At 64.3% G+C, this 19,623-nt stretch overlaps 1 protein-coding gene across 2 annotated transcripts in view; it reads right to left on the bottom strand.

The window, feature by feature from the left end:
* OSBPL5 (oxysterol binding protein like 5) overlaps window positions 1–19,623 on the bottom strand; it is an 84,484-nt gene that overhangs the window by 25,726 nt on the left and 39,135 nt on the right. For both annotated transcript variants that reach the window (XM_085010428.1, XM_021082639.2), the window contains exons 2-3: window positions 4,390–4,546; window positions 2,595–2,677 (exon numbers count right to left, since the gene is read on the bottom strand). In XM_085010428.1, the coding sequence (XP_084866554.1) occupies window positions 2,595–2,677; window positions 4,390–4,546 (240 nt within the window). The remainder of the gene's footprint in view (window positions 1–2,594; window positions 2,678–4,389; window positions 4,547–19,623) is intronic.

Here is a 19,623-nt window from a genome sequence, read left to right on the forward strand (position 1 = left end):
GAGGATGTGAGCGGTGGGAACCCTCTTGTGAGGTGGGACTGAAGAACGGGGCAGCTGCTGGGAAGAGTCTGGCGCTTCCTCAAAAAGTCAAATAGGGAACCTTCTAGAATGCCATCTTGCCACAGAATTCCCAGGAGGCCCAGCAACTCCACTCTCAGGTAGAAACCCCAAAGGCCTGAAAACGGGAACTCAGACGTTTGTATACACATGTTCACAGCGGCTCGGTTCCCAACAGAAGGAACGTGGAAGCAGCCCGAGTGTCCCCCAAGCGATGGGCAGACAAGCGACTGTGTGGTCCAGCTCAGCTCTGAGAAGGGAAAGAGGGGCTGGCCCCCGCCCCGCCTGGATGGGCTCAGAACATGATACGCTCGGGGAAAGGCGCCTGGCTCCCCAAAACCACAGCTTGCATGACTCTCTGGATACAAAATGTCCAGAACATTGGAACAGAAATGCCCCCCCGCTTCCACAGACGCAAAGCAGAGTAGCGGGTGCAGGGGCTCTGCGTGGGGTGGGGAGTGACTGCTGCTGGGGCTTCAGTTTGGGGTGAGGAGAGGTGGTGGTTGCCTGATATGGCGAATGCACCAAATGCCACTGAATTGTTCACTTCAAATGGTGACTTACCTGCTAGTTGAATTTTGTCTCATGAACACACTTATAATATCTGCACATACAAACGTGTGTATATAAAGAATGGTTTATGTTACAATCTAATATATTATCTTACATTGTATTACACTAGATCATACTGTGTTATGTATTAGGTAACATCTAATGTTACTGTATTTAATAGACTTGTCTTCTGTGTGTTAGAGTTTGTATCTTTCCCCAAGCCAGGCCCTTTTCTTGCAGCCACATGGAAGTTCCCAGGCCAGGGATCAAATCCGGGCTGCACCTGCCACCGACAGCACAGCTGCAGCAATGGTGGATCCTTAACCCGCTGCACCCGTCCAGGTGTCGAACCCAAGCCTCTGCAGTGACCCGAGCTGATGTAGAGCTAACACCAGATCCCTAACCCGCTGTGCCACAGCGGGAACTCCACGCAGTGCCCTTTAAAACAACCCCACGCGGGTCTTAGGCAGCTGGGGGTGTGCCAAGCTGGCTTCCAGACTCGCTCGTTCTGCCCGGCACCTGTCTTCCTCTAGGACCTCAGCTCCGGGAGGGAGGGACTTGGTCTGAGCCAGAACCGCATCCGCAGCCCCCGCAGCAGAGCGGGTCTCGTAGGGAGGGGATGCCCAGTTACTGAGGGAAGGAGATCTGATCTCCGAGCCCAGCGTTCCTGCCAACATTGGGTTTACTGCTCTGCGGCATACTGAACACAAAATGACCATGTTACCGACATTTTTATAAAATAAACTTGTATCTCAAAAAAATTAACACGTCATGGACAGGTGACGGGTAAACACGATGTGGTCCAACCACGCAATGGACTATGATGAGCCTTTAGGAAGAAAATTTTGGCCCCGGCTACAACCTGGGTGAACTCTGATGACGTTGAAACTGAGTGAAAGAAGCCAGACCTGGAAGGATGACCCTACAGGCTTCCACTTCTGTGAGGTCCCTGGGGGCATGGAATGCACAGAGACAGACAGACAGCAGGAGGGTGGGAACAGGGGGCTGGCGAGAGGAAGTGGGGGAGTCAGTGTCAGTCTGGCAAGATGAGAACGTTCTAGAGATGCATGGTGCTCACGGCGACACAAGATGTATTTTAATGCCACTGAGCTGCGCCCTGAAAAATGCCTCGGAGGGTAAATTGTGTGTTATGTGCATGTTACTGAAATTAAAAAAATTTTAAGTTAAAATCACACACACACACACACAAATGCAGGTGCTCTCCCAGCAGCCGTGTGTCCTGGGGGCCGAGCCGGGGAAACTCCGTCTTGTGGGAGGGGGACCACGACAGGCCTGGCTTCCGCCTCTCTGGAGGGGGACCCAGGCAAAACCGGGAGACCACGGCCAGCCCCCTGTCTGACGGAGGAGGGCGTGGGGTCCCAGGGGAGCTCTGGGCCCCACGGGGTGTCCGAGCCAGGGAGAACCGGCCTCTCTGTGCACCGACCCCGTCCACAGCCAGACCCGGGGCCTCCAATCCGGGGGCCGTGGTCCCCCGGGCTGAGGCCCTTCGCGGGGAAGGAAGGGTGTGTTGACGATGCCTCACCTGTGTCCCCAGCCCTGGCACCTTCCCTGGACTGAAGCTTCTGCCCGGCGGGGCCCAGCGGGCCGGAGCTGGGAGGGGCCGGACTGGGAAGAAGAGGCTCTGTGTGTGTGTGTGTGTGTGTGTGTAGCCCTGTGTCTCCGTGTGTGTGCGTGTGCGCACATGTGCGTGTTTCCAGAAGTCGGGTCCCCCGGGGGAGGGCACAGCACAGGCAAAGGCAGAGGAGGAAGGGGACAGCTCACACCTGGGCGGGTCTCCCTAGGACAGAAGGGCCCCGGGGCCTCCCTTAGCGTGAGGTTCTGTCCCTGAAGGCCACCTGGCGGCCGCAGCCTTCCCCGGGCCCTGCCTCCTGGTGCCACGTCACTCCGGGAAGGCGGCTTTGATGAAACACCCACCGAGCGAGCTCTGTGCCTCCGACCCCCGTCCTCCCACGGGGACCTCTTACCGGCGGCACCTTGGTGGCAGAGCCTGGGGTCGGGGGCCCTTCGTCCCTCGGTGGTGACGGGCCGTTGGGCTCCATGTCCTTCCCTGCAAGAGAGTGGCCAGAGTGAGGACCTGGGCACGGCAGCCGGGCGGCTCCTCTGCTGGCTGCCTGCGCACGTGGCAGGCAGGGCAGGAAGCCAGCCCCGGCGGGACACTGCCCCAGAGATCGAATCCACACCAGCCAGCGTCATGTCGGGAGGGGGTGTCACTGTCACCGCCCAGAGGGGGGTGTGACTGCTGGGAGGAGCCTGCCGGGGTGTCGAGGTGCTGGCGTGGCCTGTGCTTTGGGCTCTTCACCGCTGTTTCAGGGGAAGGATGCAGGGCCCAGGCAGGTTCAGGGTGCTGGGAACCCCTGGCCACCTCCCACACCCCAAATCCTCTGGCGGGAACTCCATCGCCCTGTGTGCTGGACTCCTGGAGGGAGGTGGCCGGCACGGTCCCCGCACCCTCCCGGGCAGGCGTGCAGCTCCTCTCCAGCTTGGCTGAGGAGGAAGAAGGGAGGCAGGGGTGTCTGGTCCCATCCTGAGGGCGCTGCCCCTTCTGTAGCTCTGTTTGTTCTGCAGCTGGTTCCTGAAGCTCCAGGGAGGAAGAAGAGGGCGAGGTCTCAGAGGAGCCCTGAGGCCACCTGAGGGCCACACCCACCTGCTTCCTGCCCCTGGCTGCTTATGGCTGGTGGCTTACAGCCAGGTCCCTGCGCTGAAGCAGAGGTGGTCCCGACTCGGGGGAGGACCGCCCTGAGCGGGAGGCGAGAAGAGGGGCCTGGGGGCTCTGCAGACCCCAGAGCCCTGGGAAGGGGCTGGGGGCTGTGCTCTGCAGAAGGGCCAGCGCGGTGACCTGGGGGAGTGACGCTGTCTTGCAGGCCCAGGCGCCCCTGGGGCAGGTGGTAGGGAGGGTAGGGGTGTCCAGCTTCTCTGCCCTCTGCTCTGCCTCCCCGAGCCCTGACTGAAGCCGGGCTGGGTGGTGAGCAGGGGGCGCCCTCCACGCGCAAGCCCCTTTCTCGAAGGTGCTCTGGATTGAGGCACTGTCTCGGGGGCCTGGCCCAGGCCCATCGGAGGCAGCTTCCCAATTTGGGTGCCGGCTCCCTGGCAGTCGGAAGCCGGGCCCCAGCTGCTCTCCCTCAACCGGTCCATGCTGCCTCCTCGCCCTGCCCATGGACCCTGCCACCTGGTCCTGCGCTGCTTGGGCTGGTGCTCTGGCGACCCAATCCCTGCCAGCTGGGACCAGTCCTCCCCCCCTCCCCCTGCTCCCGAGGGGCCTGCGTGCAGGGATGGGCGTCGGCTTTGGCTTTACTTCCCAGGCCTCGCCTGCTGTGGACCTGGACTAGGCCCCCCCACGGGGCCTGTTCCCCATCTGCCGGAGGAGACTTTGGGTGGGTGGTCCTGGCAGCCCCTCGGGTCCTACGGGTCATCGCCCGTCCCTGTCCTGGTCCCCTCCAGGGGCAGGATGGATGCTGGGACCAGGAGGGTCCCTCCTCGGCCCCAAAGCAGGTGGCGGGAGCAGGGTGGGCCAGAGGCCTCCCAGGGTCCTCCTTCCATTTCCCTGGGGCACCAGAGGAAGGACAGGGCTCCTGGGGACAGTGGCCGCAGACACGGCAGAGCAGGCTCAGCTCAGACTGGCGGGTATTAATCCAGCACTGGGGGCTGGGGTGGGAGCACGGCGAGGGGAAGGGACCTGCCCGAGGCCACACAGCCGACCTCGAAGCACAGACGGCGCAGGTCCCCGCGCCGGCGACCGGGCCCCCGAGCGAGCACGCTGACCTGGACCCAGAGGGTAGAGGTCATTCTCTCCTCCCAGGAGCAGGTTGCGGCTGAGTTTCCGGGGGTCCACTTTCTGGGGGGTGGAGGAGGGCGGACACAGGGAGAAGCGGCGTCGCAGAAAGGCCTCCTCCTTCATGGCGTGGGCGCTGGGGGGCTTCTGGAAGGAAGCGGGAGAGCAAGGTCACACCTTATGCCCCGAGGCAGGGCCGTGTGGCAGGGGACCCTGTCTTACAGCCAGGCCCCCACTCAGGGGATGTCTCAGAAACAGGACAAGGAGGGCCCGGGGGACCTGCGGTCCCTCAGCCCAGGGAACACTGCCTGGCCCTGCTCAGGCTTGCCAGGGCCTGTGTCAGGACCCCGCCTCCCAGGTCCAAACAGGCTCCCTAGGACCCCAGCCACAGTGAAGGGGGGCTGAGAGGGGTCATGGACCCATGCTGGTCCCTCCCCCGCCCCTGACCTCCCCTCCCTGGTGACAGAGCACCATGGTGGGGAGACGGCCACAGATACACACAGGGGAGCTGCCCGGGAGAGGGAGTGGGGGGGCGGGGCAGCCCCAGAGCGCAGGGGCCAGGGGACATGGCGCTGGGGGTGTCCCTGAACCTGGCCTGCCCATCCCCGAGGACTCGGCGAGACCACCCCCGCCCCCGCTTCCGCCCTCTTTCAGTCACCTGACTCCTCGGCTTCCACTCCTCTGCTAGGTTTCTGATACCTGCTCCCAAAGCGCCTTAACCCGCAGAGAACCGCAGGTGCATGGGGCAAAGTCAGCCCGAGATGTCACCCTCCTGGTTGAGCTTCCTTCACAGCACTGCCCAAACCAGTGCCAGGGGGTCCGTCCACTTGAAGGAGCAGCTCTGGAGAGGCCCTGCCACTGCCCGGCTCTGCGGTTCTCTCTCTCTCCTGCCCTCGTGCCGCCCTGCCCTGAGCTGTCGGCACCGTGTACTGATGTCAGCCCATTTTACAGATGAGAAAAGTGTGGCTCCAAGAGCTGAAGACCTAGCCCTGTGGTCATGGCCTGGCAGGTGTTGGCAGAGCAGGGGATCTGGTTCCAAATCCTGGGCTCTGTCCACTCCCTGAGGTTGGGCTCCATAAAGGCCCAGACTCATCTCTCCTCCAGGCTCAGGGGTGCTGTCTGCCACCACCCTGGGTGGGCGGATGGCTTCCCACCAAGTCCAGGACAAAGGCTCCACTTTCTCCCACGGCCCTGGGCCTTCCTCGAGGGGGCAGCAGAGACACAGAGCCTTTCCTGCTGCGACAGGTGGGTGAGGAGAACAGGGCAGAGCTTTAGGAGTGGGCGGCCATCCATCCACCCACCCATCCACCCACCCATCCATCCTCCATCCATCCATCCACCCACCCATTTGCCAGCAATCCATCCACCCATTCATCCATTCTCCCACCCATCCATCCATCCATCCGTCCATCCTCCATTCACCCTCCATGCATCCATCTACCCACTTGCCCATCCGACCTCCCCCCCGTCCTCCTCCATGAATCTCTCTAGACAGTCAGTCGAGAAGCCTGACTTCCCTTCCCCCTTTCTTCCCATCTGCCCAGTAATCAGACACATCCAAGGTGACATTCACAGGGCTGCCCTGCTGGTCCACCACAAGCACTCTCTGATCTGAATGCAGTGCAGGTGTGCACCAGTGGGTGTCCCCGCTGTGTCCTGACACCCCCCCCAGACCCTGCGGGTGTCCCTGCAGGCCACCCCTGACCTGCTCAGACAGGGAGGGGCTGCTCTTCCTCAGCAAGGCTTCAGGGTCTACATGCAGCCCCGTGGTCCGCCCAAAGCCCACCCCTGGCTGCCGTTGACCAAGCCCCATCTCGGTTGGGGTTGAGGATTAGGAGATGCCGCTTCATTCATTTCAGAGGCAAAGCCAGCCCCTCTCCCGGTGGCTCCACACTGGGTTGAGAACACCCTCTGGCCTCTGTCCCCTTGTCCCTGTTTGTCAGTGCGTCCAGCATCCTGCCTGCTGCTCACATCTCATTCCCGCCTGGCATTCTCACCCACTCTGCCCCAGCCACACTGGGCCCCTTTGTTTCTTGAATGGGCCGAGCCCGTGTCTGTGGGGGCCGCTGCTCTGACGTCCCCCAATGCCCTCGCCCACGTTCTGTCCCTATGGCTGGATCCTTCTCGAATTCTACCCTCAGGTCAAATGTCACTTTCCGGGGGCTGTCACCTCTCTGTCTCACACAGTGCGGCGTCTCCGCGGAATTCTGCAAGTTACCAGAGGGTTCACTCCGCCTTCCTTCTGTGCTAACTGCACCCCCCATAGGATGCAAGTTCCAGAAGGGATATAGCAGGGGCTATCTGTCCCCTTTGCTGCATCTCTCCAGGCCTCGGGGACCCCAGAGGGCTCTGGGGTGAATGAAGGCAGCTCAGCAAACACCCTGGGCTCTGCGGGTCCGGGGAGGAAACTCAGAGGCGCCCAGGATTGGTCTGAAGCCGATTTCCAAGTTCCTGTCCCAGGCGTCCCACCACGCCTGGCACAGCGGAGGAAGGAGGCCCTGTGCCCAGGATCTGGCAGGAGGACCGTCAACCTCAGCTCGGCTGACCACGCCCTCAGCCTTCGGCTCCCCCCTCTGGGTGGATGCTGGAGGCTCGCACCCCGGGGGCGCAGGCGCCTACGAACCGGTCCAAGAGGGAGGCGGGGGGAGGGAAAGATGCCTGGGTGGATGGATGAGGGAACAGACTCCCGGCTGAGCAGCAACAACCACACCCATGGTGGGCAGCCCTCCCTCTGTCCCCACTGCCTGCCGGGAAGCCCTGGGCCTGGGCTCTGGTGCCCAAGGGCTCAGGGCATGTTCTCTCCAGGGCCACCCCTGGGGCCCCTGAAGCCTGGGTTCCACCTGCCCTGACCGGCCTCCCTGACCTTGGATGGCTGGCCTGAGCCCCCACGACAGCAGCAGCCCTCCCGTTACCCTGGTTACAGGGATGTTTGTGCGTCTGTACACAGCTGGTTCCGCCCAAATCCTTGCCCTGCTGATGTAAGTGAGGCCGACTGGACCTTCCGCTGTGGCTTTGCCTGGCTCTTCCTGCCAGATCAGTCACCGAGAGGACCCTGCAAGGCCTGGGCGCCCTAAGGGGGGCTTGTACGAGGCCAGGACGCAGGAGAAGGGGGGGCGGGAGGGGGCCAGCTTGATGGGAGTGAGCAGGTGTCTGTGGACTGGGACTGCCCAGCCCCGGCCCGCGCCTGTGGAAGAAGGTTTGCCAGCCTTGAGCTCAGCAGGGAAGCCACGGCGGCCCCTGCTCAGACCCAAGGCCAAGCCAGCCCCCGGCCCCCACCCCACCCCCGCTCCCCTTGGCCTGGGAGGGCGTGGCGGTGCTTCCCAAGCTGACCTGCAGGTTCAGCTCGGGCTGCAAAGGCTCAAGACACAGCAGGGCTGGCCTCCCGCCCCACCTCGCGGCCCTGACCTGGCTCGCCGTGTGGCTGCCCCTCTCTGGGTTACTCTGTACAGTCAGACCTTGCAAGAGATGGCGGGACCAGGCCCCAAACCTCTGGGACAGGAAACCCTTAGAGCTGGGGCCTGGGGTGGAGGCTCGCTGCCAGCGGCCGGGGTTCTCAGCAGAGGCTCGGATCCCAGAGCCCTCTCCTGCTCTCTGTCCTGGGGAGGGTGTCTACCCTCTGGGGGCCCTGGGACACACGTTTCTCCTGCTTTAGTCTGTCCCTGCCATAACTCCCTGCTGGGCTGGGCTTCCGGGGAGGGGAACCCTCCTGGCCGTTCCTCCCCAAAGCCCTGGGTAACCTCAGGCCAGGCACCTGTAGGGTAAGTGCAGCATTTCAGGATGAATTAGCTGTACGGGCAAGGGGGCTGGAGAGGGGCCAGAGCTGCTGTGTGTCAGGGAACAAGTCAGACAAGCTCCCCCCCACCGCCCCTGCAGCCCTGCTCCATGCAAAGTGGTGACTGCCTGGGCATCCAGGGACCGACCCACCTCCCTGGTGCCCTCTGAGCCCCGTGCTCTCCTCGCAGCCTGCTCCAGACTCCTTTGCCCCACCTGCACTCCGGAAGCAGGATGCCCGCGGCTGATGGGCACCATGGGGTCCTCAAGGGAAACGTCACTGACAGTAGCTGTCAGGGCCCCGCAGCCTCAGCGAGGCACTCCATGGGTGGCGCCTGGGTGCAGTCCTGCCCAGCAGCAGGGGCTGGACAAGCTGACCCCTGAGGTCTACCCACGCCCAGAAGCCTTCCTGTTCCCCTTCCTCAGGGTGCCCCACTTCCTCCTGCCCCGCTGAGGCTCCTGGGACACGTGGAGGTGGCGGGGGGGGGGGGACAGTCAGGGGGCACGGTCGGGGGGCAGTCATTCGCCTCTGGGCTTGGCCCCCCTCCCCCTGTGTGAGTCGAGCAGGGTCCTTGGCTTCCGCATCTCACTCGGGGCATGAAAGCCCCCGGCATCCTGGGGAGGTGGGTCCCACGTGGTGCTGGCCTGGAGTAGATGGTGACCGGGTCAGGTTCTGCCCTGCCCGGGCCAGCCCTGTGTCCCTGAGCTCCAGCACTCATTTGGACACCTGGCAGGTGACAAGCCCTGAGCCAAGGCCCATGGGCCAACAGCGAACCCCACCAGAGGGCCCCCAACTCAGGAGCCGGCACACTGCCCCCCCCCCCCCCCCCCCGAAGCTGCCTTCCCAGCAGCTATTTGCCTGCAAACGCTGTCCCCTCCCGCCACCACCCAGACGCCCACCTTGGGGCCAGAACAATGGAATCCATAGAGACAAAGGTCACTGGCGCCTTCTGGGCCCACACAGGCCGGATGCCTTATCTGGGGCCAGAATCTGCTGAGCTGCTCACTCTCGGTGGGAGGCTGAGGCTCTGAGAAGGCGCCAGAGAATCCAGACGCACATCCCACCTGCGGGTGTGGACGTGGCGGGGCGGCAGGGGATTCGGATCCCAATCCTCACGCTGGGAACAGGTCCAGCCCTGCCTCTGACGGCTGTGGGGCCCCAGCCGGCCACGCTTGTCTCTGGGTCCCTACTTGTAAAGGGGGGCTTGCTCGGGGTGGTGGGGGGCAGAGCCCCCTGCAGAGGCCGGGGACCCGGGGCGAGCCCACCTGCCAGTGCCCACAGCGGCCTGTTAGCTTTCCTCCCAGGGGCCCAGGGTCACGCCAGCCCAGCATGTGCTGGAGGGAGGGAGGGCGAGGCTCCGGGGCAGAGGAGACACGGCTCGGGCCGCGGGGGGGCTCTCCACTCACCGCTGGGGGCAGGAAGCAGGCACCTGCAGCCGGTCACCACCACCACCGTGCCCACCTTCACATCGGCCTGGACCACGTGGACCATAAAAGGGAGGGAGAAGCTCCGAAATCACAGATGAGCTCAGGAGTGACGCCGTGTGCGCCCCTGGCCTGCACCTCCCAGGGAGAGGTTGGCAGAGCCCAGGGAAGGACGGCAGCCACCAGTTAAAGGACGGCAAACCCCGCATTTGCGTTCCAGAAACTTTCCAGGGTCTCAAGGCTAGTGACCACGAGGTCTTTGCTGAGAGGACCCTCATGAGGGTCCAGAAACAGGCCCCGGCCACTGGCCCCCGGCCGCACCGAGCATCTGGGGCTCAAACTGGGCGGCCTGCACAGCCCCCATGGGAGCAGCAGCCTCTTTAGAGCACCCTGGCTGGCGGGAACCTCCCTCTCACGTCTAGACTGCTGTTCAGAGCTTTAAACCCGGGCCTTTTCTAGTCGCTTTGCTGCGCCAACAGACCCTGCATCACCCCCTTTTAGGGCAGCACCAGCAGCATATGGAAGTTCCCAGGCTAGGGGTTGAACTGGAGCTGCAGCTGCCAGCCTACATCACAGCCACAGCATCGCTGGATCCGAGCCATGTCTGCGACCTACACCACAGCTCACGGCAACACCAGCTACTCAACCCACTGGGCGAGGCCAGGGATGGATTGAACCTGCGTCCTCATGGATGCTAGCTGGGTTCATTAACCACAGCGCCATGGACAGAATTCCCTCATCCCATTTTAAAGATGCACAAACTGAGGCCCCAAGAGAGGAAACGGCCAGCCTAAGGTCCGGAGGCTCCAGCCACCCCCAAGTCCCCCTGCGGTGGCACAGCTTCAAGGCCCCAGTCTCCTGCACCTTGGACATGGCTGGGGGTGGGAGAGAAAGAAGGCCGGGGCCAGGACCCCAGGGGACGGCTGGGGCCGGGCCACCCCCAGAGGGATGTTTCCTAGACAGGCCACCCGTGGAGTGACAGAGCCCTGGGGAGAGGGGCAGGAAGTGGCCTGCCCTGTTCTGACTCAGCCGGGTCATGTGGCTGTCCGCAAGGCCGGCCCCTGGCACCCGCCCACCTGGCCTCCTGATGGACACCGGGCCAACAGCACAGGGCCAACAGCACACGGGGTGCCAGGCTCAGCTGGCCTGGGCACCGCCCCCTCGCCTCCTTCCCTGCAGCGGACCCCGCCCACCGGTTCTAGGAAGCCCAGCCACCCATGGCCTGGATGTGGTCCCCCCTCTGCAGCCTGCCCCCACCCTGTCCTACTCAGACCCTGTGATTTTCGGAGCTGGGGGTGATGCAACCGGAAGAGGGGCTGCGCAGTGGGGAGGGGAGTCAGCCCAGGGTGGGGGCCTGGAGCGGCCAGCCCAGGGAGGTGGGTGTGGCCTCGAGTGACCTCAGGCCTGCTTCACCGCCTGCGCTGTGGGGCTGGCCGCCTACTCCATGTCCTGGACCCGCGGGGGTGGGGGACCTTCCAACCCCTCTCCCTGGGGGGCTCCTGCTGGGGCTGCTCTCTCCCTGGGGAGACGCCCCACGGCCCAGTCTGCCTAGGGGTGGAGACTGACTACGGCTGCCACGGGGGACACAGATGGACCCTCCTTGCAGGGCTGAGTCTCAAGGGTGGGCGGGAAACCAACGAGCAAAGGAGAACAAAGTGGGCGGGGCTGTCGCTGCCTAAACCTCCCGGTCTCCCCCCCCCAGCAGGCGGGGGAGGGGGGAAGCGCTGGGTCCCTGCTGACTGCTGACCCTGAGGGGAGCCTGGGGGGTTCCAGCGAGCCTGCACTCCCCTCCAGACCCCGCCAGCTTCAGCCTCTCTCCCTGACTGCCCCCCCCCCCATGCCGCCCCCATGGGAGCTTCCTGCCCAGGCGGCTCTGGGGTGGGTGCTGAGTGGGTCTGAAAACTAGGGAGGTAAGAGCCTCGGCCTCTGGGGGAGCAGTCGGGTCCGGCAGCAGAAGGAACGGAGGCCAGGAGGGCTGTCCCCGGATGGCCAAAGCCTGCGGGGGTCCTGGGAGGGGGCGTCAGCCCTGGGCTGTGCAGTGTGGAGCAGGCACAGGCAGGGATCCACCTCACAGCATCTCTGCCAAGGGTCTCCCTCTGCAGAGACTCTGGCTCAGGTTCCCCGGACAGCAGCCACATCTTGGACGTATTAACAGAGGCGGAGCCCTCAAGAAAAGGGAGGGGATGCTTCTCGTGGACCCTCCCTGCTCAGAGGGCTGGGTTCTGCTCCCTGCGTCTCAAGAAGGGGTGGCCCACAGGAATGCTCTGGGAAGGGCCAGGGCGGTGGCCCCTGGGGGCGGTGCCACTGGGAGGGGCACCCGCAGCCCAGGTCCTTCAGATGTGGCGCTCCAGGCAGGGCGGGGCTGGGAGACAGCTGGCATCTGGGAAAGGGGAGGCGCCCCACCCCCGGCCGGGAAAGGGCCGAGCCCCAACGGATCCCGGAGGCTGGAGGCGGGAATGGAGCCTCACCAGGAGTGGCCTGTGCCTTGGGGCCCTTCAGGAGCTGAGAGCCTTGACCTGGTCCCTGCGCGCCCAGCCGCTCTGGCTTCCTCTTCAGGCTCGAGATGGGCCAGTTTCCCTGCTCGCCGGGAGCCGGGGAGGACCCTCTCACTGTGGGGACTGCTCCTGGCCAGGACGGGACTCTCAGGACCCAAGCCCAGGAAGGCGAAGACCCCGGGCTTCCTGCTCCCTGGGAATGGTGGGCAGCCTGCTTCCTCCAGAAGAATCTACATCGGAGGAGGAGGTGGAATCCTGACACCCTCCCACCCAGCGCTGGCCCCTCCCAGTGGGGCTTCCAGGGGGGCCGGAGCCCATTCTTACATGGCACCGAGGTGGGGCTCACGGAGGGGCAGGGCTCAGGTTTTAGGGGATCGCCTCACAACTCGAGTGCACGGCGTGGGCAGGAAGGGGGCCTGGCTTCAGCACACAAACGGCGGACTCCCTCTTCCCAAATCTCACACAGCAGCCCCCCTGCATCCGGTCCCCGCAGGTGGGGGGCAGGCACCACGCCCCTCTTCCCCTCCTGTCTGCCCCCCACCCCATCCAGGGGCTGCTCGGGTCCTTGCCCTAGGAAGCAAAAAAGACCCCACGCGTGCCCGTGCTCCATTTCCCTGCCTTCTCCCCATTTCATAGATGCAGTAACGGAGGCCTCCAGAGTGAGCTGGCTCGTCCAGGGCCATGTGGCCGGTTGGCACTGACCCCTTGGACTCCCAGCTCATCCTGGGAAGGTGTGCTGGTTATCTCCTGCCCCCCTCCCCGTGTCACCCTGACATGGAGGGACTGTCCCCAATCTGCTGGGACTGTCCTGAGAGCCAGCAGAGGAGAGGGGACGTGAGGGGGAGGGGGAGAGAAGGAGAGGGAGCTGGCAGATGGAACCCTACGGGCACTGCAGGTCTGAATGCCAGGGAAGCCCACTGCTCTGGGCCCCAGCCCGGCCTTTCCTTCCCAGCCCCACGGCCCCACAAGAGGCCAGGAAGGACCCCTCTGGGTGGATGGGCCGCCCCTCTTGGCCCCAGGTCCTATGCCGGGGTGACTGACCCTTCTTGCAGCCCTATCCTCTGAGCACCTACTGTGTGCAGCCGGGCCTGCCTGTCAGGGGAGGGGTCTTCAGAATGTTCCCCAGCCCCGCTTCAGCCTCCAGCTCAATTCCTGATTCACTGCTGACCAGCTGGGTAGTGGGGACAGGAGCCCTGCCTTCTGGCCCTTGTGGGATAAGCAACAGGGGTAACCACGGGGCCGGGCCGCGTCAGACTGTGGGTGGCCTGACAGTCACAGATTCCGCCCGCCCCTCCCTGTGGTTTCGGGGGAAACCGGTTCTGTCAGAAGTCACACCACTGGTGGAGAAAGCGGCCCTGCCAGTGGGGTGGGACCAGGCTGGCACTAGGCCAAGCCCCCCTGCACGTCCTGCCGTGGTGGGACAGTCCAGGAAGGTACCTGACACCTCGGATGTGGTCACCAACCTGCAGGCCCCCAGCGCCGCCTCCACCCCCTTTGCTCACTGGACCCTCCAGCGCCCCCCCGCTGGCCCCAAGCAAACCCCGCTGGAGAGCTCCTGGCTTCCTGGTGCAAAAGTGTCTGTGTGACAGCGGCCTGAGCCATGCGCCACAGGGTGGGGGGCCATGCCAAGGGCCCCCAAGGAGACCGAAAGAGAAATGAGAAAGAAATGGAAACGCATGTCCACAGGCGACATGTGCACGCACGTCCACGACAGCCAGGGTGCGGGAGCGGCCCCGACGTCCGTCAGCGGACAGCACGCCCGCGACGGAGTTTTACTCGACGGGAAAAGGAGCAAAGCCCGGAGCTGCACCATTAGGAGGCACCAACCAGAAGGCACGAGGCCGAAGAGATGATGGACACTGTTTCTGGGAAAAAAAGCTGAATTTCCTGGCTTGTCCCATTTCCATTAGGCGTCGGCACCGTGGCCGGTGGTCCCGCCAGACACCGGCCGATCTCGAGCCCCGGGCCACGGACCCGAGGCGGTCTCACCGGGACGCCTGGTCGTTCTACAGACACTGAAGCAGCGGCACCGGGCCCACGTCCCGCCACCGTGCGGGGTGCAGGGTAGGGACGGAGGTTTGGAGCAGGGTCCGGAGACCCCCACCGACCCCCACCAACCCCAGAGATCAGGCTTCCCGGAGCCGGCAGGGCTGGGCAACGGCCCGGAAGGTGTGGCCTCCAAGCTCTGAGACCTAAATCTGGGTCTGTCCCCGACCCGCCGGTCACACCATGAAATGACAACTTCCAAGGCACGAGGCTGCCCCCGGCGCCTTGTGAGCAGCAGGTGACAGCTAAAAATGAGACCAAAGGTGACGGGGGCCGCAGCGACTGCTTGGGGGCCGGCCCTGGGTCACCGCCTGTCCTCTGGGTTGGGATGAGCTTTAGGGACGCCTGCCTGCCCGGTCGGGTCCAGACAGCCCGCTGCCCCCTCGTCTACACCTGCCTTTGGGGACACCCCGGGGACCCAGCCTGGCAGTCGGCACTCCTCCCACCCCCATGCACCCTAAAACGCTTCTGCTATGTTTCAAGGGAGCGCCCCATCCCAGGGCCCAGGCCCCACGAGGGGTCAGACTCCTGGATTATTGGGTGCGTGGGGCAGGGGCCCACATGCTGAGACCCCAGGGCCGCCCCTCTAGGCTGTCCCCTCCGACTGGGCCAGGTTTGACACCCCCTCCCCCAGCCAGCAAAGACCAGTCGGGGGAGGCAGAAGGCTCAGCCTCCCTCTGGAGGTTAGAGGCCACAACAGCCAGGGTCCGCTGTCACCGGCCGACGGTAAGGTGGCTGGTGGCCGGGGCGGCTTCGCTGGGTCCTGCAGCTTTTTGGAGAGAAGGAACGTGTTTCCTCCGCCAGGGCTGTAGTGGTGTCCTGAGCCACACGCCTGGTCCTCTCCCAAGCTCATCGCGGAGGCGGGAGCCCGAAATGGAGGTGCGGGCAGGGCCGGTGGCTCCAAGGCTCTGGGGGAGGCGGCCCTGTGCCTCAGCTTCTGGGGCTCCAGGCCACCCTGCCTCCAGGCTTGGCCTCCGTCTTCCCACGGCCTCCTCTCCCTCTCCTTCCCCTGCCCCCTGATAATCCAGGACGACCCTGACCCTTCACTCGGTCACACCCACACATTCCTAACGCCACACGGTCACGTTCACGGCTTTGGGGGTTAGGGTTTAGGCACATCTTTTCGGGGATCACCATTCAGCCCACGGCAGGGAGTTTCTGGGACACCCTACCCAGTGGAGACCTTTGGGATGAGAGCAAGGGGGGCTGCCGTGGTGCAGCCACCTGAGGGAAGCTCAACAGCGCCCCCCGTGGCCTGCAGGACCCCAGAGCCTCACGCCCCTGCTTGCACCAGCACGGCCCCTCCAGCTCACCTGGATCAGGCCCGCACCCACCAGCACCCCCACTGTCCCGACACCCTCAGCAGAATCTCCTCCCCCCACTCCACCCAGTGCTCCATGCCCCCCTCCCAGTCTGGGATGAACATAAACTGCACTCTTCAGAGAGGGGGGGGGTGTGGGTGTGCACAGCGCGCAGGGGCTGGGGCACCGGGCACGGCGGCGGGTCCTGGCCCCAGCTCTGTCCCCAGGGATCCTGCTCAGGCTGCAGTTTCCCGTAAGGACCAGTCTTCCCAGGGAGACGACTCAGCAGGTGCAGCCTTCGCCCCGCTCCAAAGTGAGAGGAACGCACCAGGGGTCGGGGGTAGGGAAGGGGGCTTCTCTGCAGACTCGGATGCTTGTGACCAGATGGACTTGCGACTCGCGGGTCCCCAGGGTGCCAGGGCAGGGGTCGACCTCCTGCTGAGCTCAGGCAGCTGCCCTCAGTGAGGCCTGGGCACAGCCTCCTCCAGGGACGAGGGTGTCCAGCCTGGCCGGGCCCTGCCTTGGGGGCGGGCGGGGGTCTTGGGGGGCCCAGGTGACACCGGCAGAGGCCCCAGCAGAAGGCACACTAGGCCGCAGCCCTGGGGGTTGGCTATGTTTCACACGCTGTCCCCAAAGGGCTGAGACCTTTGCTGGTCAACCTGACTTGACCTCGAGTGTCCAGGCAGGGCCGGTCATAGACGGAGGCGGTCAGGGGTGACAGACCGTGCGTGGCCTGCCCTTCCGCGGGAAGCACCCTGCTTTCTGGCTGCTCCTCGGTACCCTGTGGGTCAGCCCGCAGACACCTTATCGGCACACAGCCCTGCGGATGGATGGAGTGGGAGGTGGGGGGTGGCACATGCTCCCTGGAGCACTCGCGTCGCTTAAGCCGATGACCCCATTCCTGGGAATTCACTGCGGGGCAAAAATCCTCAGCATCAGCCTCTGTGCCAAGAGACACGTGAGGGAGGATTCTCTCTGTGCTGCTGCCCCCAGGAGTGGCGACACCCACTGCAGGTGGGTGGCGAGAACACGGAGGGACATGGCTGCAGCGACGCCAAATGGGGCCACAGGGACCACGCTCCGGATACGGAAGGGGTGCCAGGGAGCAGACGGTGACACACAAACGACTCCAGGGCCGGGGGACGGACGCCGTCCACCTGCGAGTGTGCTCCTCAGCCGGCGCCAGGGTCTCGCCCACGTGTCCACGACAAGCCGCCTCTACTGCGGCAAACGCCCCACCCCGCCCCCCCCCCCCCCCCCCCCCGGCCTGGCCAGGACGAAAATAAGTGAGAAGTGGGAGGTTCTGGGCCTCCAGGGGGCGGAAGGAGCTCTCGCCCAGGACGCGGGGAGATGGGCTTGCAGGGGCAGGTGGCCTGAGGGCCCTGGGGGAGCGTGGCGAGGCCTGGGGCCCCTCTTCTCCGCCCAGACGCCCTCTCCGGGAGCTGCCCCCATGGGCACATCCCCCTCCCCTCCAGGCCAGAATGGACTGGAGCCTGTCGTCCAGACGCCCACGACCGCCGCAGCCTCAGGGAGAAGCCCCCTGCTCCCAGCACCCAGCCTGGCCAGCGCCTGGTCCCGGGCCATGCCCCCCCATTCTCCTGTTCTTCACTGCCCCCCACCCAGTCCATACCCTCTGTGCCATCGCCTCCATTCCTAGAGGCAGGACCCCTGGGGGGACGCCCAGTGCCCGGGAGCACTGAGCAGGTGGCAGGTTTAAAGATGAAGGCTGCTTCCCGGGGGTGGGGGCCTGGCGGAGGGGAATGTGTCCAGCTTAGGTGTTCCGGGACCAGGCGGCGCTGGCTGAGGAAGTGACCGCTCACGTTCAGAGCTGCCCCGAGGGGCGGAGAACAGACTGGGGGGACGCGGGGCAGCCCTTGCCGAAGCAGAGGCTGGGGACCCACGGCCCAGAGGACCAGGGGACTCCGCCAAGCCGGGAGGAAACAGCACTTCTTGTCTCCCCGGGGTCTTTGGGGACGGTGGGCTCGACCCCATGGGGAGCTCCTCCAGGTCACAGGGATGTCTGGGGTGTGACCTTCCAGAACCTTCCCCATGCCTTCTGCTCCCCAGGGCTGTGTGCTGATGGCCCTGGGACCTTGTCCTGGGGACCCACACAGACAGACCCAAAGGGACCTGGGGACACCCCCACCCCGTGACATGCCAGTGGCCACAAAGGCAGGTGATGAAAGAGGGAGAAGGGGGGGTGGGGGGAGGTGAGCACGCAGGCCTATTTTAAGCCGGAGTTCGGGGAGATGAGAGGCAGCCACGTCCCAGGGTGGCTTTGGTGACAGTGGGGTGTCCAGGGAGCCTCAGTCCCATGGTCCTCTCTGTTTTTGCGTGTATTTCACATTTTCCATGATACAGAGCAAAAAAGGACAGGCTCTGAGCTCCTTCTTGAAGGCTTAAAGGGAGAATTTAACAAAAGCCTTGAAACAAGAAAGAAATTCACACAACATTAGCGTCTCATCCCCCACCCCCGCACCCCCCGCACCCCCCGCCCAAATAAGGCTCAGGGTTTAAAAGACTGAAAACAAGCCAGGCACCTCTGAGGACATGGAAAGGTGACAGCCAGCAGTTCAGAAGCTGCACAACAGGGGAGAAGCCTGAGCGCCCCCCGCTTCCCCACAGGGAAGGGTACAGATACAAAGTGACTCAGATTCTGTCAGCTGGGAGATGGGCCAGAAGGGGAGCCAAGGGTCATTGCCAAGGGCCCCCAGTGCTTGGCCCCGGTGGGCTGCAGTGTCCCCAGAGCGTGGGCTCCATCCGCCGCAGAGCCCTGCCACAGGCCTTTCAGGGGCTCCGGCCTGATGACGCGGGTTCCCCCCTCCCCGTCTAGGGGGTACCCCTGATCACCACGGCCCCCAGGTCAACAAGGTCGCATCGGAGGCCCAGAGCCGGGAAGTCAGCAGAGGCTGGGGGCCGGGGCCCTGGGTGCCGCAGGCATGGGGTGGGGGGTGGTCAGCCCTGGGAGACCCCCCCTCTCCAGCCTGGAGACAAGCTGTGACAGTGTGCTGGGGCAGGTGACACTGCCCAAGAACTCTGCTCCTGGGCCCCGCCCGCTGGCTGCCACATGGCCGGGCAGCCGGCCCAGAGCCCTTGCAGCCTGTGGGGCTGGTTCACGGCCAAACAGCACACTTGTACCCCTTCCAGCTGGGTACGCATGGCAGCCTCTCCCAGGCTGCGGGGTTTACATCCTCCGGGACCTCCTAGGAGGCTACCCCACCAAGAGGTGAAACGGGGCGCTGTCCAGAGGCCACCACCAGAGGCTAGGGGGCACAAGCCGCTGGCCTTGCTCCAGGACACACTGGTGCCCCCCAAGGCGAGGGCAGCCCCCCACTCCTACCCCGCTCCCTTTCTTACTCTTTGATTATCAAACAACCCAGCTCTCGCTGATACGTCAACAGGCGGTCACTGCCCTGGCCAGGCTCCAGGCGGCTTGAGGCACAGCCAGCCTGGTCACTGGGCACTGCCGAGTGTGGCCTGAGTGCCAGGGGCTGGCACACAACTGTGCGAGGTCCTTTTTTATTATTATTTTTATTTTTTTGGTCTTTTTGCCTTTTCTAGGGCCGCTCCCGCGGCATATGGAGGTTCCCAGGCTAGGGGTCTAATTGGAGCTGTAGCCGCCAGCCTACACCACAGCCACAACACCATCAGATCCAGGCTGCATCTGCGACCTACAGCACAGCTCACGGCAATGCCGGATCCTTAACCCACGGAGCAAGGCCAGGGATTGAACCCGCAACCTCATGGTTCCTAGTTGGATTTGTTAACCACTGCGCCACGACGGGAACTCCCCTGTGCGAGGTACTTGTACTCCGCTTTCCACCCTGACTGCTCACCACTGGCACACGCACACACACACACACACACACACACACACACACACACACACAAACCAGGGATGAAGCAGGTGTCTGCATCACCCCAGGCCTCCCGAGTGGGTGCTACGAGTGGGTGCTACACTGGGTGTCAGCGCGCCAGGTCTGAGCAGAAAGGGCTGCAGGAGGGAGGGGTGTGCCCGGGGCAGCCCCAGTGCACGCAGGGCCAGGAGTTGCTCTCAGGAGCCAGAGTCCCGAGGCCCCAGGGCAGAAGGAAGGTGTTTTTCTGAGACTGCTCGTTTGAAAGAGTGTTTTTTGGTTCCCAGGTAAACACAGGTGATGCAAGCCCAGCTGTTCTCCCAGGTTCTCTC

This window comes from Sus scrofa, chromosome 2, assembly GCF_054392235.1.
Source record: "Sus scrofa isolate SSC_HxYL_T2T_F1_AM1 chromosome 2, Sscrofa_HxYL_maternal_Yorkshire_Landrace_v2.0, whole genome shotgun sequence".
Taxonomy (NCBI): domain Eukaryota; kingdom Metazoa; phylum Chordata; class Mammalia; order Artiodactyla; family Suidae; genus Sus; species Sus scrofa.